Source organism: Elaeis guineensis, chromosome 15, assembly GCF_000442705.2.
Source record: "Elaeis guineensis isolate ETL-2024a chromosome 15, EG11, whole genome shotgun sequence".
NCBI lineage: Eukaryota > Viridiplantae > Streptophyta > Magnoliopsida > Arecales > Arecaceae > Elaeis > Elaeis guineensis.
The window spans coordinates 56,969,018-56,996,417 of record NC_026007.2 but is presented as its reverse complement, the minus strand read 5'-3'; the positions used below and the strand labels follow the sequence as shown (position 1 = coordinate 56,996,417).

The 27,400-nt window shown below is 37.4% G+C and overlaps 3 protein-coding genes across 5 annotated transcripts; 1 reads left to right on the top strand and 2 right to left on the bottom strand.

Annotated features, from left to right (window-relative positions):
* Nucleotides 1-1,796: 1,796 nt before the first annotated feature.
* On the top strand, nucleotides 1,797-10,703 carry LOC105058011 (probable protein S-acyltransferase 22). The gene is given in 8 exon segments (XM_073249082.1): nucleotides 1,797-2,640; nucleotides 2,734-2,847; nucleotides 4,228-4,274; nucleotides 4,329-4,575; nucleotides 6,934-7,002; nucleotides 7,093-7,164; nucleotides 8,586-8,617; nucleotides 9,341-10,703. Coding segments are annotated over 8 exon segments (1,500 nt in total). The 5' UTR covers nucleotides 1,797-2,598; the 3' UTR covers nucleotides 10,218-10,703.
* A 50-nt stretch (nucleotides 10,704-10,753) lies between these two features.
* On the bottom strand, nucleotides 10,754-12,312 carry LOC105058004 (uncharacterized). The gene has a single exon (XM_010940756.4). The coding sequence runs from the start codon at nucleotides 12,006-12,008 to the stop codon at nucleotides 11,049-11,051; it is 960 nt and encodes a 319-aa protein (XP_010939058.1). The 5' UTR covers nucleotides 12,009-12,312; the 3' UTR covers nucleotides 10,754-11,048.
* Nucleotides 12,313-15,215: 2,903 nt separating this feature from the next.
* On the bottom strand, nucleotides 15,216-26,418 carry LOC105058003 (uncharacterized). Of its 3 annotated transcripts, none has more exons than XM_073249571.1 (3): nucleotides 24,240-26,418; nucleotides 17,851-17,922; nucleotides 15,216-16,495 (listed from the first exon to the last, which is right to left on the bottom strand). In XM_073249571.1, exon 1 carries the CDS (start codon nucleotides 25,966-25,968, stop codon nucleotides 24,928-24,930), a length of 1,041 nt encoding a protein of 346 aa, XP_073105672.1. In that variant the 5' UTR covers nucleotides 25,969-26,418; the 3' UTR covers nucleotides 15,216-16,495; nucleotides 17,851-17,922; nucleotides 24,240-24,927. The 3 variants fall into 3 exon arrangements, with proteins under 3 accessions (XP_073105672.1, XP_073105673.1, XP_010939057.1); XM_073249572.1 differs by lacking the exon at nucleotides 17,851-17,922 and having other exon boundaries at nucleotides 24,240-24,530; nucleotides 24,666-26,418; XM_010940755.4 differs by lacking the exon at nucleotides 17,851-17,922.
* Between the last annotated feature and the right edge of the window lie 982 nt (nucleotides 26,419-27,400).

The window sequence follows — 27,400 nt, the reverse complement described above, 5'->3', positions numbered from 1 at the left end:
TCTCATTTGGAGATTTTTAGCTATTTTGTTGAGATCAGTGGGCTCATAATTGTTCTTGCTTTCACTATATTTGCTCATCTTCTAAGGTGAGACATCATTAATAACCATTCACCATTGTTTAGTCAGGTCAATGTTGGGTTGGATCCTGGTTAAGAGGAATGGGTCATGGGCTGGGCCAAGGCCTAATGTTGAGGCCAAGGTCTGCCCATATCTGGCCTGAAGATAAATTCTTTGTGCACCGTGGGCGGTATAGAAAATCCGATATGGAGTGCACTGCCTCATTTGATTGGTCTCCATAATCACCGCTTTCCAACACGTATTTAATACCTGTAAATTAGTTTTTTTGTTTAAAAATTTTGTATTACAAAAATATCTCCATATTTTAGAAAAAATTATGACATCCTGTGGCGTAATATAGTCCAGGATGTCATAATATGATCTAAGATATCATAATAGGATAAGGATATTTTTGTCCAATCATTTTTTAATGCGTATTTAATATTTGAAGGTTGGTTTTTTTATTTGAAAATTTTGAATAACAAAAATATCTTTGTTCTTTAGAGAAAAAAAAGTATGACATTTTGTATATATTATGGATGCAGGATGTCTTAATATAGACATAGAATGTCATAATTTTTTTAAAAGACAGATATTTTCATTATATAAAATTTTTAAATAAAAAAATCGATCTGTTGGTATTAAATGCGTATTGAAAAGTGATGATCATATAGAATAATTGGACGAGATGGTATACTCCATATCAGATTTTCTACACCATCCATTGTGCACATAGAATTTTGCCGGGCCTGAATTCTATTGGGCCTTAAATTTGAGCACCGGCATGGCCTATGGCTCTTTCTTCTTCAGCCTTTGAGAAACCATCTGTGCAGAGGTCAGCAATACAAGGGAACTAGCATTCCACACGTGGGACGGGTGGGACAAGGGCTGTATCTTTCGTGTGAAAGAAGGATTCATCCTTCTTTGCATGAATCCACTGTTAGATTGCATGATGATTGCTTCAAGATCCATGTAGATGAATAAAAAAGATCAAAATACTTTGAAAACTGTGCAAAAAGCAATCTAATAGTTGATGTCGTAAAAGAAGATCAATCATTCTTTAGTGACAAAGATACAATCTGAACCCTTGGCACCTTGCCCAAAGTCAGAGCACAAGCCATGGGGGATGGACCTATGAGTTTGGGTTACGATGCATCACACGGCTCATCCTTCTCTGTGTAGTCCCATGGAAATAATATATGGCACAGCCCGTCACCACCTTGCCGTTGCTTTTGCCCCTCTCCTGTTAGAGAGGTTACCCAGAGTAATTTCTTTCTTTTGGAATAGTAGAAGCCAATGCCATCTCATCATATATAACGAGGTTACAGCACCGACAAGAAAAAGTCAAAAAGAACACAATCCACAAAGGGCAACACATTATAAAAGGTAGCGCTGCTGATCTTGAGACCTAGATTGGGAGACATGAGATTCACCTCACGGAACAAATACAGATAGAAGTGCTTCTCAAGCTTTTGACCAATCCCATTAATTAAAATATGTAAGCTTAGTTTCCAAATTGGCTCTTCTATAGAGGAAAGAGGATTCCATACGATTTCTTCTCAAATGATTGAAGACTAGCTCAATATCTAATACTCCATGCCATGAGCTTCCAGACAAACACTAAAGGACCAAAGCAAGTAACAAAAATCATTCACAGTGACAATCTTTTGGTTTTGTGGCATGCCATGTGCGGTCTCTTGTGAACATCTTGACTAACTAAAGCACATAAACCTTATATTTGATGTGGCTCCAGACTAGATCCATCAGTTTCTTTTGAGGTTTAACCTTCTTAGAGAGGGTCCACTGCAGCGATGGGCTTGGCTCATCCTCCCTAAAAGAGGATGTTCTAGCCATTCAGCCAAAAGGGTATGGCAACTACAAGGGGTTAGAACAAGGAGCAATGTCCTTTACAGTGCATGTGGCGCCGAAGAGTATGGTGCAGTCATGGATGATCGGTGTCAAAAAATGGACAGCCATCAAATAAGACAGTCCACGGGTCTATGCCGTATCATGCATGGCATGTGTTATTTGATGACCGTTCTTCTTTGATGGTCGCCATCCATGGATTGGAAGAAGATGATTGGAAGGGCAAAGAGCATAAGTCACTAAAAGCTCTCCCATGTGTGGTCATTAGCCAATCACATTCATCTCACTCATATCCTGTGTCTTACCTTGGATCTGGGGACACAGGAGTCTTTTGAAAATCCTCTGATCGTGTATGAGAGAAAAATATCCAGTTCTATCTACTCATCAATGGATTCTTTTCAGTTACCCCAGTCACAGTCACACTCTCCTTGGGAAAGAGAGGTTCACAGGGCAAAAAAAATACCCCACGGCTCACCACTTCTCCTCATAATAATAAATCTGAGCCCCACTGGATTTATGGGCCTTGAAGCAGGGCTCGTCCAATTGCTGTGACTGCTGCTTGTAGTTATTGCAACCTTGATTGTGGGAGTAGAACAAAGGATTATAAATTGATCCTTTTCTTCTCTATGTTTCCATATCAGTATTGGCATTTTTGGCTCCAATCAGAGGTTGGAAATGAGGAAGCATGGGTGGCAGCTTCCATACCATCTTCTTCTGGTATGGATTTTTTTTTCTTTCCTACTTTTCCCTTGTTTTTGCTTCTCATTTTCTTGAAATAGGTTCTGATTTTTGTCTTACAAAACTGTGCAGGTGGTAGCTGTTGCCGTTTTTCTGGCATTGGGGTTTGCTTTCTATGTATTCTTTGTGCCCCTTGTTGGAAAGAAGCTGTTTCAATATGTGGTGATGGGGACCTACACTCCCCTGGTAAGCCTTTTCACCGACCAATGTGATTCATTCCTCCTCTTTGTTTTCTTTCCTGATATTTTCTGCGTGTTTGAGATGGGACCTATCTGTGGTGGTTGCATGTTGGGTTCTTACATCTTTCGGTTGATGGAGTTGGATATGTTTGCGTGGGCTTTTCTTTGGTTCGGGCTGTCCCCATTTTATATCTTTGCTTGCATGTTTTCTTTTCCTAAGTTTTTTCATGAAAAAAAATGAGGTGCATTTGTTTATTTATACGTTTTGATGTGCATTTCAGATAGTAAGTAAAGATTGTTATAGTTTGCATTGGTATATTTTATGCTTTTATTGCACGATTTCTTGTATTTATAGTGATTATTAATGTGGATTTCATGTTTAAATAATTTTTGACTGCTAAAATTACAGTATGATTCTGTCTTCTATCATAAATTGCAGTGTACCAGAGAACTTTGGGCCTCTCTTGTGACTTGAATATTAGGAAAGACATTGTTAAAATGAAAAAAAAAAAGATTGTGCCTTATCGTGACATGGTGATGTAATAAATCCTGTTATACGTGGAGTGAATTGGCAAGACTAAAAGAGGAGGAATCATTAAAATTGGAAAAAACAATGATTTCATCAGGCCTGACACTTTTTGAGTATCTTGCCCTCTCTATATGTCAAATTCCAGTTGAGATTCTGCTGTACCATCAGAGTTTTCTATTTGGCTGTGCAGATGAAGAATATCTTCTTTCGGTGAAATATAACAGCTTGGTTCTTGCTACATTTTTTTTTTGCTTCAAACAAATTGTTGCACTTGGATGAAATAATCAGCATGTTTCACTTGGATGCCAGATAGCATCCGTATTTTAAGTCTACAAATTATTCCATTGAAGTGATCAAACAAATGTTTTGATCTTAAACAAGTGCAAGGATTACAACATGGTACTTAAAGCTATGGTGGAGATAGGCATAAGTTGAGTTTCCAGTGTAATAAAAGGTCCACAAGTAAGAATACCAAGCTAATTAATCTAATGATGCGGTAATGCCAGAGTTAACCTAATTATCTAACTACAATGGACCGTAATTCTCACATATAATTTGTGATATGATAATCTATATGGTCTGCGCATGTTCTGTTGACAACTATGTGCCGTTCACCTCACTATATAAGCATAACAACTTGAGGTGCCTGTATGCCCATATAATTTAGTTAATTGATATTAGGCACATGCTGAAGCAGTGTGGTTGCCTAGAGATTACAATTTGAGAGGTAGTTATCTTTGTAGAATTAATCTGTAGCATATGCAATGTCTTATTGTAGACCAATGCTGCTTGAAAAATGCAGAAGTACTGATAATGCAGCTGATAATGTCTTCTGTTTATATGTTTCGTGTGCTGCAGCAGATCCTGCAGATCCAGAGGTTTTCAAGTCTAAGAAATATCATCAAGTAGAGAACAGTGTAAAACAAACTCAGCCCAAGGAATTCAGAGGAGCCTTGACAAATGAAGCACATGCTGCAACAACTGGTGACAAATCACTGGATGAGCATATCCACAAAGATGCCATTGATGGAAAAGAGTGTGATAGACTTCAGAGAGAGCTTATCTTGTTGCTATACTTTCTTGGCTGTTTTCTTCAGCTGGTGTCCTTTGTCTTTTAAACTCACTCAGTGCCATTCACATGAACAGTCATCTAAACAGCAAATAAGCGAGGAGAGCATGTTTTTCTGCAGTTTATGTGAAGTTGAGGTATGCAATCTGCATCAGATGATGATGATTATGATGATGATGATTTATTGAGACAGGAAAACATTTGTTACCCATCAAACAATGGCATGCCTTATATGTGCTTGTTTTTAAACTAATGCTAATGTTTGCAGAAGCAAAACATGAATATGCTACAAATTATTTGTTGTGTCTTTTTTCCTTATTGCTTTTTTCTAGTTGAAATATAAGAAAACATTTAATGATTTTTCGTCCTTTACACGAATTAATGGGACATGTTTTCTGGTTATAATTATTTTATGTTCTTTTTAAATACACAAATTATGTGTAACCCGCATTTCACATCTGAAAACTGTGGCTATGATTTGTTTTGGATAAGAAAAGTAGAATTGAAATAATTATGCCACAAGGTTGTTCTCTCTCTTTTTCCTTTTTTTGGCAATAATTTCTGGAACTAGCTTTTGCCTGATGTTGTTTCAATCCATAAAAATACTAGGAGGTAAGCATAAATGATGGCTTTTATGCTGGGAATAGGTGAATAGGTTTCTGTTGGAATAGTTGTGCCTTTTGCATAAGCAAATGTCACTTACATAACTATTCCTTGCTTATGCCTATTTGTTAAATGCTGAATAAGCCTTATCTTTGCTTCAATCCTGGACCAAATGCCACCTTAAGTTAATTAAGCATCCTCAAATTAGCTTTGCACATAAAAATCTCTGTTGGAATATTTTTTCAACAAGGTACTGATGTGGGTCAGCAAGGTGTTACAACACTTTAAACTTAATTCAAGCACAGAACTGCTTTAGTATCCTTTAAAAAGTCAATTTGCAGTGCCAACAAGCCAGTGAAGAAGAAGAATAAGAGGAAGAATAGCAGCCGAAATAAGAGAGGATAGTAGAAAGTAAGGAAGAAATAAAGTAATTGTAGAAGAGGAAGAAAGAAAGAGAAGAGAATAAGAATAGAAGGAGAGAAAGATGAGAAAGCAAAGCTGACCTCAATAAATTCTTTCATTCAAAACAAAGTATATACAATGCTTTTTCATTCAACCCTAACAGATCCTTATGACTTTTAGACGACTTGCTTTCCAAGCAAATTAGGACTCTTAATAGGCAATTAACTTATTCCCAAAAGTATTTTATAAAAAAATTCGGAATAGCACATAACCCTGTATAGAAAGATACCTAAAGTAACCAAAAATCGAATCCTAATGATTCCAACGCAACATATACTCCATTGAAGGCACTTACGCACCAATTTCACTTAAAATAGGACCCTAAAACCAATTCTAAAAATTATCAAAATAGAAGTTTCTAAAAATACAAATACTGAACTATGTTTTTGGGCCATCATTCGCTTCCACTGCGTATAATTTGATCTCGAGATAAGCTTGATCCACCATTGAATCTCTAAGATCTAGATGAAGGCCCACATCAATTTTTCTCGCACTCACAGCATTGATTAATTCGTCTAACATCCATTGCTTGACGATCAAAAAGCTTTGGATGATACTTCTAATGATGATCTTTGTTGAGTCCAACAAATCAGTCAAGAATGGATCTTCATATTGCTTGGTCTCAGTCATTGCCTTGAGGGTTGTGACTTGATCTTGCCATGAGTGCTCTTCATACAAATCTTCAACATGATCATCTTCTACCTTTAGAATACCAATAGACGATTATCTGTAACATCCTCAATCAACAAATCATCAATTGCATCATCTTTGTATGATGGAATTTTGATTATATGCTCTTCACATTGAGATGATTTAATTGCGAGCCCTTTATCAAGTGTTTCTGTAGCTTCTTTGTTCTCCTAGCTCTTGATCTGTAGTTCATCCCTAGAGAGCTTTTCAACTGCTAAAGCTACTGCAACTTTTTTGAAATGAAGCAATCATAGACATCATATTATTTTTGATAGATTCTTCTGTCATTTTCAGTAACCCTTTATATTTTTTTCTTTTTAATTTCACCTTCTAAAGAACATATTGTTGTAATGGTTAAATCACCACTAATATTTATGTATTGTGAAGTGTTGCTAGCATTTGCTAATGACATATTTCTTCTAATTAATTCTCAGTCTTGTGACCATGGTTGGGCATATCTGTTCCGATTGGCATTGTAAGTTTTGCTTCACTGAGTTTTATAGTAATGTAAAGATTACAGACAAATAAATGGAAGAACTAAGTTATTGATTGGTTGCTTAGAATTTTAATACATGTTTAGGCATATCTGTATGTAGATATAGTCTCCAACCTCCATGTCTTTCACATTAACAGGTCCTTAGTTAGCTTCCCCTTGTGCAACTTTTTATGTTGATTGTACCAAACTATGCCATCTTAATCATCATTGTCATGCCAAATAATCCTGTCTGCACATTGTCTAGCTGTTTCAGTACAGTATGCACTGTAGAGTTTGTAACAAATGTGTAGATGGCTTTGATCATAATTGTAGGGTAAGACCTAGGATTTCAGCAAGTTTTTCCTTGTCTTCCCTTAGGTTACTATATGGTTATCTAATATTTGTTTTGTCCTTGGTTTTGTATTGGCTCCACAATTGCATAGGAAGAAAAAACTATAGAAGATTCTTCATCCTCATGGTTTCTGCACTTCTCCTGGTAAGATAAGTGTTTCTTTTCTATTTTACACTGTTTTAGGAATAAGGACTTATATAATGCAACACATCATGAACTGTGTCTATTGGTTTAACCGTTGTTGGATTAACATTCTGTATCTTTGCCACTCGCGACCCCAGTAGCAACCTGTGATACCCAGTCCAATAAGCTGCACGAATCTCAAAGTGGCCAAAGAAAAAAAAATGGAAGTTCAATTAAAAAAACAAGGTTCATTCTCTTTGTGGAAAATCAATCCACTCTCTTCAATCCACTTTACCGACTTCCATTATCCTCCCTGATCTTGTTGTTTAAGATCAATTATCATAGGTTTAGCCCCTTTTCCACCCCTTTGTTGGGCCCATAAATATTTAATTTCTACCATGTTATTATGCCCCGGTTCTCCAGTCCAAGATATTGCCTGTAGTACACATTACGAAATCTGACTTACTCGACAAACTTCAAAAAGCCTTCAATTTCCAACTTGGTCTATGATTCTGGATTTAGAAGCACATTCTGTCCTTGTAGCTGGCCAGAACTTTTATACCATTTTGTTTCTTTTTGTATAGGAATTATTGAAGCAAAATGGGCTGAATCCAGAAATAATAATTCCTCAAGGTTTAAAATATATGACAGTATTATGAATAAATCTAGATATTATGTAAGAAATCCTGCAGCATAACATTGTAACATTTGGCATATTATATACATTAATGAATTGATAAATAAGGACGATAGATGTGCAAGGGCACTATGAAGCTAATAGCAGAAAAAACACAGATTTCTGTTGAGGTATAATAATATCACCTTGCACATGCCATGGCTTAAAATACATGTCTTCGATCAGAACTTTGTGTTTGTAATGGGACAAAACTGACTCGATCTGGAACACACCTAAACGAGTTGAAATTAGTATGTGCCTTTCTTGCCTTCTCATCATTGTTGTGTAGGCCAAAGACCATAGTTTTTTTGTCTAAAGGGCACTCCAGTAGCCACTGGTTTCAATTATCATCTATATCAGCCATCGCACTAGCAATACCATTTACACTTAATTTTGTGCATGGTTATCTTGTTAAGGGCCTGTTTAGATGGTTGGGATGAAATTCCTATGGGATCCGTGGGTTCGGCTGGTACACCCAGCAAAGTTATAGGATTACAAACTAGGTTAGGTCCATATTCATAGATATCCAAAATTGGCTTTGGAGTGGGCTGGTCCGAATCTCATGGGGAGGGGAAAAAAAAAGACTTAAAGCCACTCCTAGGTATTTATAAATATCGGCCTCGCCGAGTCTATAATCCTATAATTTTGCTGGTTATACTGATCCTATCTATGGATCCTATAGGATTTTCAGCCCAATCATCCAAACAAACCCTAAGGAATTTAATAGCCCTTGCAGTGATCATAAGTGCCAAGTCTCATTTGGCAGTTCGACCCTTTTCATCCACATTGTGGTGTGAGGTATCATCTCATTTGACTGTTAGAACCCAGAAGACCTAAGTTATAGGCTAGAACTTGACTGGACACACCTAATCTTACACAAAAAATGTTCCTGCAATTGTGACAGACACCATATCCACTTCTAACAAGAACTAGAACACAATAAGCTCTCAGACATAGGTATCATCTCATTTGACAGTCAGAACCCAGAAGACCTAAGTTATAAGTTAGAACTTGACTGAACTCACCTAATCTTACACAAAAAATGTTCCTGTAATTGCAACATACACCATATCTGCTTCTAATAAAAACTAGAACATGATAAGCTATCCGACATAGCAAAGATCTAAGATTGCTTTTAACAGAACATTCCTAAGGGAACACCTTCGAAAATTGGTCTGCTGAAATACAGATAATCAGCTATTATAAACTTCCCAATGAGAAACCTCCAATATCATATCTTTTGCTTTTCTGAGATTCACTCCAAATATTAGCAGTCTCCTTCTCACCTGCTTAAAAATGACTGATTTCTAACTCAGCAGTTCCATTAAATTCCTTAAAATCCCATTTGTTACTTGAAAACCAAAAATCATAATTTTTTTCAGTTAGCAGCCACAGCCTGAAAAATACATTGGCTTCTGCTTGAGGGCTTAACTTATTTCCTCTGTTCATCCTTTCGCGATGCTTTAAGTCACCATTCAAGGTTTGGATCTTCCATCATGAATTTAAGTAACCTTGCGACAGAAATATGTGCTGGTTTCTCCTTTTCCTGACATTTCTATCTTGGTTTAATATTGGGGAATTGATAAGGAATTCGATTTTTTCTCAGTTTGATTTTGTTCCTCCAGAAATTGGCACATCTGTGAATCCCACAGCTAAGAAGATGATGGTGGAGGAATCAACAAAGAAAAAAAGTGCAGGAACTGCCAAAATTAGTCCGTGGACTCTGGCACATGTTAATGCAGATGAAGTTTCAAAAGCAGCTATAGAAGCTAGAAAAAGGTCCAAGGTTCTGCAGCCAATTGTGAGACGAGAATTGCCACTGGGACATGGCATAGACTATAGCTTTGGAAGTGGCAGTGGCAGGATAGTTCCAAGGCCTGATAACAAAAGCTGGCCTAACAAAAGAGGCAGGTTCCTGGTAGACCTTCCTTTTGAGCCCCTTGCCAAAATATCAGCCAGAACCACTGAGGGTGACGACAGTGACTTGGCTCCAGAGACATCCTCTGGTTTAGCACCTCTGCAGCTTGAAGCAAGGAGTGCTTTTTGGCCAAACAAACCTGTGTCTTCTACAAGAATTGTTGCCTCTTCTCCTGACAGTAGTATAGACTCATCTGATCTGCATCCATTTCACATTTCCTCATCTAGGGCTGAAGAAGTACAGGGGCTCACATCTATTCCTGTCCCAGGCATTGTTGCACAGAAGGGCATTCAGCTCTTGAGATCAACCAGTGATGAGTATGAAGCATCAGGTGGTGAAGACAGTGATCAAATTCCATAAAGAATTGTGCACAGATCATCTAACTGGGCAAACCTAGTCCTCATTTCAGGCTGTGATAAGATGGCAGCTGATTTCAAGGCATCCTCTGCAAGTTTGCAATCTTATACTAGACCGTTTTAATAAAAAATGATGTCTAAGCTTCACATGCTTGGATCTGCTTTGGCAATTAGCGGTCGAAAATGGTCACTGAGACTTGCTGACCATTTCAGATGAAAATGGTTACTGAGAAGATTTCCTTTGGTTGTCAATATTGCAAAGACTGGATCCTGCATGAAACTTTATCAGGTCTTGGAAAAAAAAAAGATAAAAGGAAATGGCTCTAATGCTTAAACTGTGTTATGGTCATTTGCCGTACTTTCACATTCATCGCCTTGTTGGTTTATCATCGATGTTTTGCTGGCATTCCAAGTTGAACTAAGTTCACTTATGCAAGACCATCTACTTGCCAAATACTATCTGATATTATTTCAGACCTCACAAAAAAAAGAAAAAAAAAATTGTCACTATCTTCTAAGATGTATGATGTATTGCAAGCAATAAAGCCATATAAACTCATAAATATTTTTTTCTCTGCAAGATGATCGAAGTGTTCTCCTTGTTATTTAAGGCACTATGAAATTTCAATTAAGGTGTGGCTCTCATTGCATCCAGTACGATTGCTAAGCAATCCTAGCATTCTGATCAGGAGTAACGAACAAAAAAAAATGGAGTGATTGGGGGATTGTGGGGCATCTTTTCCATTCTCTTGGTGGAGCTGCGCTGCAAAGGTCCTGCTTTCATTATAAAATTTGCTGTACATTTTTTTCTCTAGGAAGAATACATTGTTGCATTGATGCCATATATGTGAACTTGCACATCTGAAGCAGTAGCTGAAAGTTATGTTCTTGCAGTCACATAAATAGCAAGAGTCAAAGCAGGAACTCCTCAACTGCATTGAAATCTCTAGAGGTATCAAGCTTGCTGAGCACCTTTGGCTTCTGGTTCACTATCTGTTTGACAATCATATGCATACCAATGTGATCCTTCACCCATCTTGCAGCTCTTCAGGAACATGCAGGTGATGATCGTGTCGAGGACTATGAGGAGTGAATATATATAAGTGATCAAGAAGGCTTCCCAAATGACAGATGGATTCGAATTGCCTGACAGACGGTATGGTCTCATCACCCTGCACTGAAACAAAGCTTCTACTGCAGCCATGCTGAGACTGGCAGGCAGAGCTAGTGTTATGGCAGTTGCTGTCCTGCCTCTGATGAGCACAAGGGCCTTGAGGATGGAGAGATACCCACCACTGTTTTCCATGGCAGAGATGACAATTGCTAGGTTGCAGGCCACCATGGTGTTGGCAATGACTATGGAATAGAAAATGGCACTTGCGGCAGAGAGGACTAGCATGGAGTTGCTTGAAGAAAGATGGAGGATGTCTGCAACATTGAAGACTAGTAATAGGATAGAGAAGATGGTAGCATTAGCAGAGAGGATGGCTAAGGAGTTGGTGAGTTTTGTCAGCAAGAGGGAAGGATAAAGATGGAGAAGAGAGGAGAATGGTGGCAGTGCGAGCCTGCACCGGGGGAATTCATGGATGATTTGGATGACAGATGCTTTGGCAAGGATTAGGAAGATGTGGGTGAAAGGAAGAGTGGAGATGGATGTTAAGATGGTCTGGGAGATCTTGAAGCTGAGGAGGGAGAAGAACTGTGAGGTGGCGGGGAAACCAGCAGCTTCAAAGAGCAGCCGGAGGCGGGAAGAGACTGTTCGGAGGATCGGGGAAGAGGAGAGAGTGAGTGATTGGGAGAGGAGGGTGGCTGCGGAGACAGGGAAGACAAGGAGGGCGGCAGTTGTGGCAAAGGAGTGGTAGCTCTGGAAGAAAGCATGAATAGATCTTCTTGTAATCTCAATGACCTTCCCCATGGTCTGGTGTAGAGATGACTGCTTGGAGAGGGAGTGGCATTTGAATGAAAGAATGCCTAGATCTTCCCCCACTAATAAACCTTCTTCTTTGAAAAAAGGGGTGATCTTGGACCAGGTTGGTTAGCAATGTGGTACTGGCCAACCACTAAACTAACAACTCCCCACCCTACCCCCAAAAGAAAACACTTGCTCCCAAGTTGGGGCCTTCTAGGCATGTCTTCTGCCATAAGTGTTTGGACTCTTCCTGAAAGTATCTTTCCTTTGCCTTACGAGAAAAAGAAAGGGGAAAAAAAAAAAAGAAAAAAAATATATTATCTCCAATATCTATGGCTTGCTTTCAGATCCAACTTCTATGATGCAAAAGATGCCCTTGGATCTGCCGTAATCCTTGGACTCATTTTGAACACATCAAAACAAGCCTTATCTCAGTTTGGCATTAGAATTGAACATATTAACTGGTCGTAAAGAAGATGGGGAGATTAGTCAAGCAGTTGGTGGCATAGGATGTACGAAAACTACATAATTAATTGATGGACCTCTAATATGCCATGATGATTAGTTAGTTGCATTACAGCATTACAATTGGCAAGATAGTTGTTGCTGCTCCATAGATCATAATTAGTACATTAATTAGTGCCGACATGTGATCAGTGGCATTCGAGAGCAAAATTGAAAGAAAATATGATCCTAGAGGGGGACAGATCCAAGGCATTAGTAAAATGTTAGTGGTGGTTAAAAGAGGTACTCGGCAAGCCTGCGAAAAGGAAAACTTTAGAAGGAAATTGATGGCATTCAAAGGGTTCAAGCTGTGGTCTTTGGTCTAATTTTATTTTTTAACTTTTGAATGATCATTTTATCCACCTACTGCTTTGATTTAAGCCAAGTAGAGCCGTGCCAAGTAACTAGTGTAGCAAGAAAAATGGAAGTGGATAGAGATGATGGGGGTATAGGATGAGTTTGGTGTTTTAGTCCTCTAAGCATGTGGCATGGGGACTCATCTAGCTGTCATGCCCCCCTTGCCGCCCTTCTGCTTTGGGATGGAAAGACCTTTATGGTAGGAGTTCACTTAATTTGAGTGGTGGAGGCCCTCATGGTTCCAAGAATTATTGCAGGCCCTCAAAGCGAAAAAAATGAGATAGAGATAGAACACATTTAAAGGGAAATCTATTATGGTCCATTTCATTGGGGGTAATTTGGTATGAAAAAATAAATTTTTTATTAAATTATCATGTTTGATATGAAAAATGGAAGAGAGATGGTAAAAAACTTGATGGACCTTATATAAAAAACTTGATGGACCTCATATTTATTTTTCATAGAAAGAAGGTAAAACTAATATCATGGAGGATTGGTATTTGATAAATTTTTGAATGGTGGTAATTCATACTTAACAAAAATATTCTCAATAAAACTGCATATATAATTATTAAATTTATTCTTATATTTTTTTAAATTTATTTAATAAAGAGTTTTGACAAAAAAAATTAAGATAAAGATGACATTATGCAAAGGGCTATGTGATTATAGTCATTATATAAAAACTAATTAGAGATCACAATGTTGTTCTAGAATTAAAAAATTATTTTATATTAAAAGATATATTTATAAATTTCATCATATTCCTATATAGGATTATTTTCAACCAAACGTAGTAATCTTTTTTCAGTATCATTTTTTGAAGTAATTTTTCTACCAACTAAATATGGTAAAAATTATTTTTTTTCGTAGTCATTTTTTCAGATACATGATTCTTATGAAAAATCAGATTATCTTATAATTTGACACACCCCAATCAAATGGACCCTTAGGATGTTCAAGATGTTATTCGCATACCACCACTCTTTTCCTCACAGGAATTTTTTTTGGGGGGCTTAGATTACTCATGTGGCCTCTACAATTATTATACAAATAATACTAATACTAATACTAATAAGAAGATGATGATGATAATTATTATTATAAAGCAAACAAGTTCTGAGAGAAAAGATGGTCCAATTTATGACAAAACCTTTGTAGACTTGTTCCACAAATAGTATCCTAAATAAATTATGATGCGCTTTATGCATTTTTATTCTTATGATTGCTCTGTTTAACCCCCAAACTGTGTGTGCATGTGCGCTTCTGCGTGCATGCGTATCATTAAAATTTGGTGTATACGAATGCGCACTCACATGAATTTTACCACATTAGCTTTATATGGCACGGTGAAATAGTACATACAATTCAACTAAAAAATATCGGGAAACCTTTCTATAAGTGATAGAAATTTGTGATTAGGTGTTTAAATAGTCTTAGCTTGTCTGATGAGAAGCCAAACGTTTAGCACAGCAATATGATAGGAACAGATACTCGTACATTTGATGATTTGGAAGGAACACATGTCTGGTGAGCAGTCAATTTTTGGGTAGTTAATTGGTGCCTGCAAAGTTCTGAAAAGCAGAACATTATCGTACTATTTTTCTAACAACTTTGTCCCCATCCCCTTATAAAAGTATGGATGCCATCCTTGCGATCACATGATCCCTCTATCCATCCAAAGATATCCCCTAGAAATAAAACACGACGCTTATAGGATGGGGAAGCTGCAGGGCAAAAGAGGTCCTACATGCGATAATTCACCTATGAAAAATATATAATGGACAACCTTTGATTCCAAGGAAGGTAATCTTTTTGCAAATGTCTAACATGGCTATCATATAGGGCAATATGACTGAGCATACAAGTTTGCCATGTTTTCAAGTACAATTCCTGCTATTTGAACGTTCATATATATTAACTGTTCGACATCATCTAGCATGGTGCAATAATGTAGATTTTATCCACCAAACTACTTCAAGTTTAATTTTTAGATTAAATAAGTATAAACAAGGAAAGTGGTAATCTAAACAGATTGTTTGTATCTTTAGTCATCGATGTAATTTTGTAGTTAAGACTCAAACATATGTTAGACCATCAGGAAAATTATACCTCTACTTAGCATGCTCATAAATCTGCTACTTGAAACTGCTATCTTATTTGGGAAATCAACGTTTAAGTCCAACCGTTCTGAGTATGAACAGAATTTGTCAGGATTTCATGGGCATAGAAGCAAGCAGACAAGCACTAAGCCACAAAAACATGATACACTAATACCATAATTAATCAGTGTTGTCTACTGAACGTTCACTTAAAAAAGGGTAGAACTTCATATGTTAAAAAATCCAAGGATCCAAAGGAATTCGTATCATATTATTGAACTGGTTGTCCCAACCCAATTCACACACACACCTAACAAAATGGTAGAACTGCAAATGACAAAAGGAAAAATACAAGGACACAAAGAAATTAATATCATATTATTCAACTGGTTATACCTAACATAGTCACAAGCACAAGAAAAAAAGGCAAAAACAAAGACAAACCTCAGATTGCGACAGCATTTTGCCATTTATAGCTCAGCATGCATATCCATCAACATCAGAAGGGAGCAGATGCACACTCAGCACAAGCTAAGAAAGCACCGAAGTTTGCATCCAAGTAGATGAACAGGACTGCTGATTGTAAGGGCTGGTATATATGGCTTGTTTGGTGAATATCACATCTAAACTTATGGTAAATAAGTAATTCTTTGTACGCCGTACGCAGTACAAAAAAAATGTACCGTCCCACCTAATTGAGCCATTTAGCCATCACTTTTCAACATGCATTTAATGCCTGCAGTTCCGCTTTTTTATTTGAAATTTTGAATGACGAAAATGCCTCTCATCTTTTAAAAAAATTATGATATCATGTGGCCATATTATGATATCCGACGATCAAATTATGACTTCTTGCATACAGGAAGTCATAATTTGATCACAGAATGTTATAAGAGAGGGGCATTTTCATCATTAAAAATTTCATAAATTTTTAATGATAAAAATACTCTTCTCTCTTTATGACTTCTGGAAGAAAAATTATGATATCTTGCATACAGAAAATCATAATTTGACCGCATGATATCATAATATAACCACAGGATGTCATAATTTTTCAGAAGAGAAAGGATATTTTCGTCATTCAAAATTTCAAACGCAAGAGCAGAACTGCAGGCATTAAATGTGCGTTGCAAAACTGTGGCTACGTGGCCCAATTAGATGGGGTGGTGTATTTTTTCTACATCGTATGCAGTGTACAAAGAATTTCTCTATGGTAAATATGTGGTCAGGCCCAAATTATCATGCAAAAGCTGTCAACAAACTGGCAAACTTGTTTCTTATTTGCACAGAAGGATTTAAACTTGCTCAAACAAGATCATGTATCAACCAGCTCATCTAGCAGTCTGCAGTGGCTGCATCTTGCAGCAGTGCTTCTACATCTGTGATGCAATCCATTCCTTGCCAATCCTTCTGGCAGAATATAAATCATGAAGGTCTTTGGCCCCATGGCAGACTTGGTAATGCCATTCCCTGTCCTCATGACGCATCACTTTCAACTAAGTGGTGTTAACTTCATGGTTCCTGATTCGACTGCAGCCACAATGCAAGAATGAACAACGAATAAGACTTTGGATATCATAAATGTTCCCCAAAAATGTGAACTGCATTATTGTATTGATTAATATATTATACAAGAAGGACGAACCACAGTATAAGATGACCATGTATTGATTAACATGGACCACCGTATAAGATGACAATAGCACTGACAGAAATAAAAAGGTCAACATACAGCAACACTAAGGAGAAGACACAGATACGTGCAACTAAAATGGGAGAAAGCCATTTACAGTTATTTGGGCATGTACATTGTGGGCCAGATATGATTGTGAGGAGGGGGCCTGACATGTGCAGCGAAAGGTACAGATTATATTATTGTTGTTGTTGTTGTTTGTTTATTTAAATTGACAGGTTGGGTAGGTGGACACTAAAGAAAACATGGATGAATCAGAGAGAAATTTCAAGACAACATTTCAGAGAATATAATTGGATAAAAACCAATTAGAAAAAGGACAACAAGGCATAACACAATTGGTGAGATAGAGTTTCTAGTTTGTGTTTGCACAGTATAGTTGCTATTCATTTTAATTGGCACCTTCATTGGTGGTATTTTCAATACCTTTCACAAGTGGATGCGAATCTACACAGAATATATGAAAATATCTGACATGATCTAGGGTAGTCATGCATACTGATATCATAAGAAGCTATCTAGAAAAAGATATGCTCCAAGTACACTTTCTGCCTTTGCATCTACAATTAACATTTCAGCCATTCACAAGCATTCACATGTTCTGATCAGATAACTGCATTAATTCAAATTTAATTTCTTGAAATAGTAGAGTGAATGACTAAAGATGCAACAAGAATCAAAATTTAAAATTTTTCCTTGCTACTGGAGCTTACTGAGACCTGTTGCATACATATTTAGGAAGCTAAACAGGTGGATTCCTTAAAATAGTGGCCTTAATGCAGCACTTTTGACAAGGATCAGTATCACCAAAGTGGTTACAGTCCCACTAGGCTACAAGGTCGGTTTGCTGCATTGATAAAGGCCATCTGGCCAATTTCAATGTTATACATCCAGTAGTTTTGAATGTACTTAGGTCTTTCCATCTATTTATGTATGCATATATAGATACATATCCAAAGTTATTAGATTCTATATACGTGTATTCAACAGACACATGAACAAAATTTCCTGAATTAAATCTTGCCTCTTTTCTGTCTAGACTCTTCTAAGGCAGGCTTAGAGGGTGGCTCCTCCACAAGCAAGTACAATGAGTTGTATACTTCCCAACTTACCCTGTAGGTCCTGATGGAAGACCCTCTCTTGCCAAAATTCCAGAACAGTTGGCAAAAGATTTTAAACTTGTGAATCATACCTAGATGAGTATAGCCAAATCCATTTGATGATATAAGACTTGTAGGTTACGCCAAGCCTCCATATGCAGCCCCTAATATCCATGGTAAATAAGGATTCACATGACTAGACTAAAAATTTATAGAACACTTGCTGTAAAAGACATGGACACATTTAATATGCAGCACGTAGGTTGCTATATCTTATTATAACTTATATGATAATAAGTTATGACATGTCAATTTGTAAATTATAAGAGACAACTGCTCACCACCAAATCATAGCCAATAAATTATTTATTCCTTTCTTTCTCTTTCTTCTCCACTTACTCTTCCCTTCTTACATTCTTATTTATGCTCCTTTCCTCATTTTGTACCTGTCCAATTAATATATCTATAATGATTTTTTTTATTCTTTTTCCTCTCCTCATTCTTCTTCTTCTTTCTTCTAACTCCCCTATTTTATTTTCTTCTCTTCTCTGACCTTTTCTCTTCTTCCATTTTTCTGTTTCCATTCACAGACTCCTATTCATTCTATCTATTTTACCTTTTCCCACCCAAAACAAATGTGACCACCTATCAGGTTAGGTGCCAGCCTAGATTCATTTAGAATCCTAACAAGGATGGCAATATCAAAATTTCCCTAAATGGGTTGTACTAATTGCCATCAAAGGCAGCCTAGGCTACAAGTGCTTAGACTTAATCCCTCAGCTGGCTAGCTCAGAGCCCAAGCTGCTAGGTAGCCCATTTATGCTAGTTGAATGCATAGTATATGCTACAGTGGCTCACTGGGCCCAAGCAAGTTGATCTAGGACTATCCTTTAGGTGGATTGAATAGTATGCAGGGAGATTGAGGTATCAAGTGAGCAAGCAAATGGATTATAACTCCCATTTTCATTCAGATTACTGCCTAAACACCTTAGTACAGTTTATAGATTTTGATAATTGTTTTATTTGCATGCTTGACTCATGCTAGACCCAACCCAAAATCAAGTAAAGCCAACTCAACATACACTGCTCATTGGTTGAGCATCAAGATGGAACTTGAGTTCTAATATATAGCCTACCCCCATGATAAAGACATCCCAAACCAATTGCACGTTTTGGCAACTCTCCTAATTTTAGTGTAGTATGACCTGAGTCAATCTTTTGTTGAAGTATGAAACATATGTTAAGAAAAAAGAAAATAAAACAAATGAAGGTAAGAGAAATAGATAGCTAGATAGATAGATAGATAGATAGATAGAGAGAGAGAGAGAGAGAGAGAGAGAGAGAGAGAGAGAGAATAAAAAGTATGAAGAAGATAGACATTGGTAGCAATAAGTTGAAGGAAGGAAAACAAAAAAGCCTCCTTTGGTTGTTCAAATGTCAAAGAGGGGAGTGGATGCATACCCTCATCCCAACCTCTCAACCCTCTTATACATGGATATATGGGCTCCCCTAGTTGGCTAGCTTGGTTAAGTTGGAATCTGAACACTAGCCACGGTTCGTTGGTTTAAGGAGTACTACATCGTACTGGTAGATCGGCATGATTCCACCCTCCGGTTCAAGAAACCAAAGAGGGGGAGGACGAGAAATAGAGTGCAGAAGGGAGGGCTGGAAAAAGCTGCTTGCTGACTTCATTTAAAGTCGACAAAATAACAACCCCCCTTCCCCACAAGGCCCCTGCTTCTTTGGAAATAGGGGAATCGAGGGCGAAGCCCTTTCTCCGGCCCCTTCTAACCTTCCTTTGGCCCTACCTCCCCCCACCCCTCTCTTTGTTGTCTCTCCTTCTCCCTTTTCGGCTCCCTCGTCGACTCTATTGTGTCAGTATGGACTTAGCACGGAATGACACGATACTGTACTAAACCATGCCACCGGGTAGCCGATATGGGTCCCGATCCTAGCATAGCATATCTTCCACTAGCCAAATTAAGAATTTAGAAGTATCGATTTTTTACTGGATCGGTAAAATATGAGGATGTAGTAACCATCACTTAAGAAAGTGCCGCATCCTAGTACCATACTAGGATGCCTTTTTACTTTTTCCTTTTATTTTTTTAAGTTTTTTGTTATTTTAAATGAATGTTAAGTTATAAGAGTGAGCCTTGGTGCAATAGTAAGACTTTCCATGACGACTTGAAGGTTGTGCATTCAAAACACCGAAACAATCTCTCCATATGTGAGGGGAAGGCTGCATACAATAGACCCTCCACAAACCCTGTAGTGGTGGAAGCCTCGTGCACCAGGCCAAATGGCCAACCTTTTTTTAATGTCCTTTTATTTTCAAGATTAAGTAGTTTTTGATGGGGTATATGATGCCAATAATAGTATTGACGCATATGGTTTTAAGAGGATTTGAAAAATTCCGTCCCCCGCTCTCGATCTAAAATCCCACACCACGAAAGCATCTCTATGACTAAAAAAAGAGAGCTGGCACCCGCTTGCTCTCTCTCTCTCTCTCTCTCTCTCTCTCTCTCTTCAAAATGGGTGGATCAATCGGATTAGGCATGTTACCAACCGAACCGGCCATAGTACCAACCTATCTAGGCTGTGTATGGTCAAGATGCACCACATACCCCAATTCGGGTCAGTTTTGGTAATATCATACCAAGACCCAATATCGATATCCCATTAATAAGATCTAATATTAGTGGTATTATATCAAACCAGCAGTACCTTAATTCTTCAGCCCAATTGTTAGTGGGGCTAACCCAAAGAAGACCAACTTTTCCTAATAAAAGTCACTGATCTGCTCCCACTCACTCTTAGTAAATATTGGAAATATTATACAAAAAAAAAAAGTAAATCTTGAATTTAGTCAAAAACAATGACCACCCTATGCTTCTGCAAGGCACAGTCCAGCATGCATGAACCTTGTGAGTGCAGATTAAAAAACCCACAAAGGTGTTGGTGGCCTGAACCAAAAGAGAAGCTAATACTAGAAGGTATCCTCCCTTTTGTCTGCTAGCCAATGTGGTGCCAAGGGGAGATACCTTTTGAGTATAGGAACTTCTGCCCTCTCCAACATGATATGTTGTATGCCCTATGGGTGTGCAAGAAAACCAATCAAACCGCAAAACTGACATGAACTGCTAATTTTGGTTCGGTTTTTTCAAATTCGGTTTGGTTTTGATTTGAAACTTTTAGAAACTGAAAAAATCGGTTCGGTTTCCATTTTGGTTTTGAAAAACCCGATTTAAACAGAACAAATCCATGGGTGTATATATATATATATATAGATATTATACATGAACGGCCATTGGTTCACTTATATTTTACCTTAGCACTATCGGTTTATTGCTTCCATATTTAGTCCACTCAACCCATCTCATAAGCTAACCATTTAGCCCGTCGCATAAGCTGCCCATTTTGCATGGTTAGAAAAAAAATAAAATGGATAGCAGCCCATTTAGCCCATCACATAACTGTCTATTTGACATAAGCCCAATAGCCCACAACCCAATAAATTGAACAGAACCAAACCGATTTTTTGGTTCGGTTTGAATCAGTTTTTCTATATGGTCGGTTTGGTTTTGGCCTCAATTTCGGTTTTAGAAAATCGATTCAAACCTGTTTACTTTGAAAATATACTCCGAACCAATCCAAACCGAACCGTGCACGCCCCTAGCAAGCCCTAAGCATGAAACAAGATAGCATATGAAATAAAATGAGAAAGAAATCTCAAAACATAGAAAATTCAGAAAAAAATATTAAACTTTTTTTATCTAATAGATTTCTATTATATTTATTTAAATTGATTTTCTGTAATCTTCATGTGCAGGTCATGTGTTAAGTTTGGAAGCAATAAGTTTGGATGGTGCATGGTTTCAACAGCTACCATACCCTTCCTTGTTCAGTAGGCTTAATGTGTAATCATGTAGTATTTTGAGCCTTGGATTCAAGGATGATGATGGCTCACAATCTTCTTGCAAATGTTGATATTTAACACTTTTTATGAACTTCTCATATTGTATAACTCTGAAGATACTCAACAAATACTTACTATTTGATAATACATGAGGGTGCAGAACTATTAAGAAAGAAAAAACATGTCTCAATCAACTTGCCTTTATATTAACTCTCAATTATTGGAAAAAGAAGAAAGAGAAACAACTTAATATGAAGTAGAAGTCGATGAACTTTTACTAACACATCTTAATCACATCACTCGTGCTGCTAATATCTTCATTAACCCATGTATCTAGAACATTGTTTCTTACTGCGCATGATGAATATCAAGGTGATAGAATACTAAAACTATGTTTTGTTGATAAAAGGTTTTAATTGCACTTCTAATAGGATTATTTCAGAGAAAACACAAAATGTTTAACAAAAATAGTGGATTCATTTAATATGATATTTTATGATTAAAAAAGGGCCAATTAGTTCCTACTGTGTCGGTTGAAATGTTTCAGTTTTTCAAAGTTTTATCTAGGCTTGGACATGGCTCATGTCTAGAATACTAGAGCTAGTTTTGAAGGCCAATCGTTTACAATGATACAATCTCTCAAGTAAATGCATATTCCTTTTAGGAATCTTAAAGAAAGATCACTAAATCTTGGTCAGCTGAGAACAGCCAATGTAGCACGTCCTACAAAAAGCACCATTTGAGTCGCACAAAGTTTTCAGGGTCTTGCCATTTTTAATCAATATTGATCCTTAAAAAATGAAATTTGCATTGCTGAGTTGTTAGTTGCAATGAAGCATTAAAATTAAGGCAGGGCCCTCATTTTATTAGATGTTGTTTTATTCAATGGATGGGCTTCCTTCCTTTCTTTCTTTTCATTTTCTTTTGTGGGGAGGACAATGATGTTGATCACAGTACACATATTAAAATACAAGCAAACATAAAAACTAGCAAAAAAGGCCTATGTTTCTAAAATAGAATGTAGACTTTTTTTATAAAAAACAAAGAAAAGATAAAATATACACATAACCATTAAGCTTCTTCAACATTAATAATTTGAGTCTTCTTGAAGAAAATTATTGACTCGACTTCAACATTCATCCTTTGCTATAAGCAACCATCCCAAATTCTTTCTCACGTTTTCCAGTTGCAGGATGGTCCCTCCTCCAAACACTTCAACATGAATCAAACATGCTCTCTCAAGCAACCCCCTTTATGTCTTAATTGTATATGTCCTAGCACTGTAGTTCTCCATCCCATAATTGCTGGTGATTTTGCACATCCACCACTAACCCAGCTTTCTTTGTTTTACTAAATGTTCATCCCTTGCATTCTCATTTTGTTGAACAGTGTATTCAAAATGTATTCAAAAAATCAATTTCCTACACAAATAAACTGATCAAATAACTTCCAGTTCTTCAATCATAGTTTCTTGCACATTGTAGAGGGCAAGAATTGGCGATCATTATAGATCACTAATATGGTTAACTTAACAACCTTCATGAAACTTCATCATTTCTGCAAGTAGAATGGGAGAAATCTTAAAATGGTTGCTACAGTAGAGAGTATCAAATCATTAGCATGTTAAATGAATATATGACCATCACAAATATTTTAGTTTAAACTTTACAAATAGTCCTTTCAAACTTTAATCTGATCAATCCATCTTGCTTTCATCAATGGAAATATTACAATGGTTTTATAGCTGCTTCCAAAGGATATATCATGCCCCAAAACAGGGAATTTGGTCTATTGCAAAAATTACATTTTGATCACTGAAGTTTCAAGTACCGGTCCATGTCAGCTGGCAGGTCTCATGCCGGGCTAGTACCAAAACCTAGCACAGATTGACAGGACACCTATTATTTTTTTCAAAAATAAATATTTCTAATTAAAAGGTGTTAATCCATTTTTTGAATTTTTTTTTGTTTTGGCATTCGACAACATGAGACGTGTCATGATGGCTGGTGGTCAGCAACCCACCTGAACCAGCACTTAAATCCTTGTTACCAGTATTGATTAGAATTTCCATAAGGATGCTAGGGAAGATATGTCTTTGAGCTGATGTACATTTGGGGGGGAAAAAAAGAAACTAAATAATATCTTCAAGTTAATCAGAAGTGGCAAGGCATCCGGAAAGAATGATCAAGGAAATGTGGAGGTGGGTATATGTATCATTCATGATAATAGTCATTCATCATTAAGATTCTTTCAGCAATGAAACCATATAGAATAAAAGCAAGAATAAATGATTTTTATCAAAAGCACAGCACCACGGAACAATAACTGCATGCTTTAGTTACATGGTGACAAAAATTAGAAAAATTGATGTTTTCAAGAAAATGTCACCTTAAAATTAACAAAATTCTCTAATTAAGATATCAAAAGTGGCATCCACACATATTGCTTGATAGCATGCTACACATATTGCTTGATAAAGCAAAACAACCAAAGAAAGTACAAAGCATCTGAATATATTTGCAGCATAGCTTTAGAAAGTATCCTATAGGAGATGATACATACCATTTAAACTTGATGATCAAACTTTTGGCTGCCAAAAAAACTCTAGGCAGGAATCTCTGTACCTCAATACAAGCATGCCATCAAAATGTCTCAGCTGGCAACAATATCTCCGTTGTTTGTGGCATGTGCAATGCAATCATTTGAGAGCAACTTTATATCACAAATACCATTCATGCACCATTGAAACTTTCCCAATCTGATGCGTGCATATCAAAAGGTTAAATTTGACATGAACTCAAGGAATTGGTTCTCAACAAGATGTCTCACCTGCTAATCATTCTGGTAATCTAACTGTAGCAAAATAAACTCAAACAATTATCTCATTGGACCTTGCAAGAAGTGCTGGAAAGAGAGATCAAAGACCTTAAAAATGCAAGGGGTATTTTTACTCAATAATATAAGAGCCTTGGGATATACATAGCTTACTAAAATTTTCAAATGAGACCGTAATTTTCAGAGAGAGCTGCATTTTTTCAGACGGCATCGAGCTTCTTAAATCTTGTACTTCCACAGAAGAATTTCCAATCAAAGCTATCCATCCACCACAAATAAAGGGTGGAATGCTCCCTCTCCGGAATCCACATTACCGACTGCTGCAGTTATACCCTCCGCAGTCCTGTCTTTTCTCACTACTCATTGCCCTGGTGAAAATGATGCTGAAAAGGATCATTCTCCCCCAAATACAGTATTATTTAGCATCCACCAACTCAATAGAAATATTTCCCAGTTCTTCCAAGGAATGGTCATCACCATTCAACACTTGCATGCTAGAAGATCTACAAGTGAAGTAGAAGACCGCACTCATCATATAATCCGCAAGCACCACAAATGAATACATGAGGACCAGCAGAGGTCCCTCCCACAGCCGCGACGACCCATCCCCGTAGCTCAACGTTTTCACCCTGTGCTCAAACAACCCCTCCACGAAAGCCATCCCAATCGTCGACCCCAGAAATATCAACAGCCCCGCCTGCGTCTGCCCCTTGATCAAGCGGACCGACCGAACCAAAGCCTGCGGCCCCAACACATCCTCCAAGACTGAGATCACACTGGCGAGATTGCACACTATGATCGTGTGGGCATACACCATGGAGAAGACCAACACAGTGAACAAGGCCGGGTAGACGACGATCTCCGGAGGGTAACCCAAGCCGGAGAATGCATTGCAGACTACGACGAGGAGGGCAAGAAACAGAGCCAGACAGCCGGAAATGGAGACACAGACCCAAAGATAAGTGAATACAAGACGCCTCCAAATCCGGCGCATGGTCCCGAAGAACTCCAAAGCCACGACCTTTTTCCCAGCATAAAAGCAGGCGACCGAGTAGACGATGGAAGCCCGGGCAAGGAGGAGGAAGGTTAGTAAGAGAGGGAAGCAAAAGGCAGAGGAAACAACCGTCCCAGCTAGATGATGGCACATCTGTTTGAGGAAATGGGTGAGAGGGAGGCCGCTGGTAACAGCTAAAAAGACAAGGCGGCGCGAGACGGCGCCGACGGCGGTGGCATCAATGAGGGTGTTGGAGAGCAGAGCGGTGGAAACAGGGAAGATGAGGAGGGCAAGAATTGTCATGAAAGTGGAGGGATCGGCACGGAGGATCCTCACCGTCTCCCGCAAGATCTCCAGAGCGTTCATCGGCGGGACGATGCCGACCTCTAGGACCTCTGGCCGTGGCCGGACGATCTGCGGCGGCGACCGGGGGGAGTTCCGCTTGCCTACCGACCGACCCATGCTATCAAAATCCAATCTTTTTGCCGCTAACTGGTTATTTGGATGTTTTTAAAGATCTAAATATGATGTTAACCTCCAAATGTGTAGTTTTTTCGCATATATATGAATCGGATGGCAAATTAGTACGTGAGAACACCGCTTTGGCAACAGAAATGAAGCAACTCGAGAGAGCCAGAGAGAGAGACGAAGAGAGGGTGGGATCCCAGGGGGCGGCACAGGCAGTGAGGAATTCGAAGAGAGAGATCGTTTGGAGGCGATATCCGAGGAGGAGTTTGCAAGGATCAGAGGAGGGGGAGGGAGGGAAAAGAGGAGGGAATTGGAGAAAAGGGATCAGGAGAGATAGGGGAGAATAGCGTGAGATGGCGGTAAAGCAGGATAACCCGCGACGGTGGAGTGCGGGAGAGAGTGAGAGAGGTGAGATGGAGTGAGATCCACAGGTCCACTTGAGCAAAGTTGGAGAAAACTTTGGCCCATGGCATGAGAAAAAGGAAATTCTGATGATAATTCTTTAATAAAAAGGGAAATGATTTTAGAAGTCATAGCATGCATTACTTCATTGATAAGTTGATTTAGGTGTTTTATGATTTGGAAATGTTTATTTTTTTAATTGAAGTTATGACATATGTGAAGGATAGAAATAGTTGAGTCACTAGCATATAAACTGTCATATTTGAATATAATTTTTTTTATCTATTTATGAAATATAATATAATAATAAATAGATTATATTTAAAATATTATGTAGGTTTGTTAAAATAATCATGGTGCTACTACAATTTGCAATTATTACTTGAAGCAAAGGGTAAATTGTATATGAGAAAATTTGAGCATAAATTATATTAAATCTCAAGACCATAGATATGTCCGTTGCTTGAGATTGAGTTAAAAAAAAAAATAAATTATGAACATGCAATTATTATATATATTTGGTAACAAATTAAAATATATTTATTTTCTATATTTTTTTTTGTTAACATAAGTGTTATGTTATATTAAATAAAATTAAATGTTAGATATATTTATTTCAATTGTTTCATAATTTTTTATATTTATTATAATATTTATATAATAAAATAAAATTTATTATTCCACATAATTATTTGTTTACATTTAGTCACTTATTCTATTGAGTTAATTAATATGTGGCTTTCACATTTTAATGATAATGTGGAATTTGAGAAGGATTAAAATCTTGGCATTAATACTAGTGCCTATGAGTGATTAAAAATCATTATAATCAGTAATTAATTAATACATAACTTATTAATACATTGATTTAATTAATATATTATTTTCACCTCAATATAAGATGGATTTAAATTTTGTCATTAATATAACCTCTGTTTTACTGCACTAGATAATAGATTATGAATTTGCTAATTTGTTTTTTTTGGTAACAGAATTTGTTAAGTTTACTGGACAACAAATGTTT

Bases quoted from the DNA above. Each gene is read 5' to 3' on its own strand.
- LOC105058003 (XM_073249571.1), bottom strand. From the start codon at position 25,968: ATGGGTCGGTCGGTAGGCAAGCGGAACTCCCCCCGGTCGCCGCCGCAG.
- LOC105058004 (XM_010940756.4), bottom strand. From the start codon at position 12,008: ATGGGGAAGGTCATTGAGATTACAAGAAGATCTATTCATGCTTTCTTC.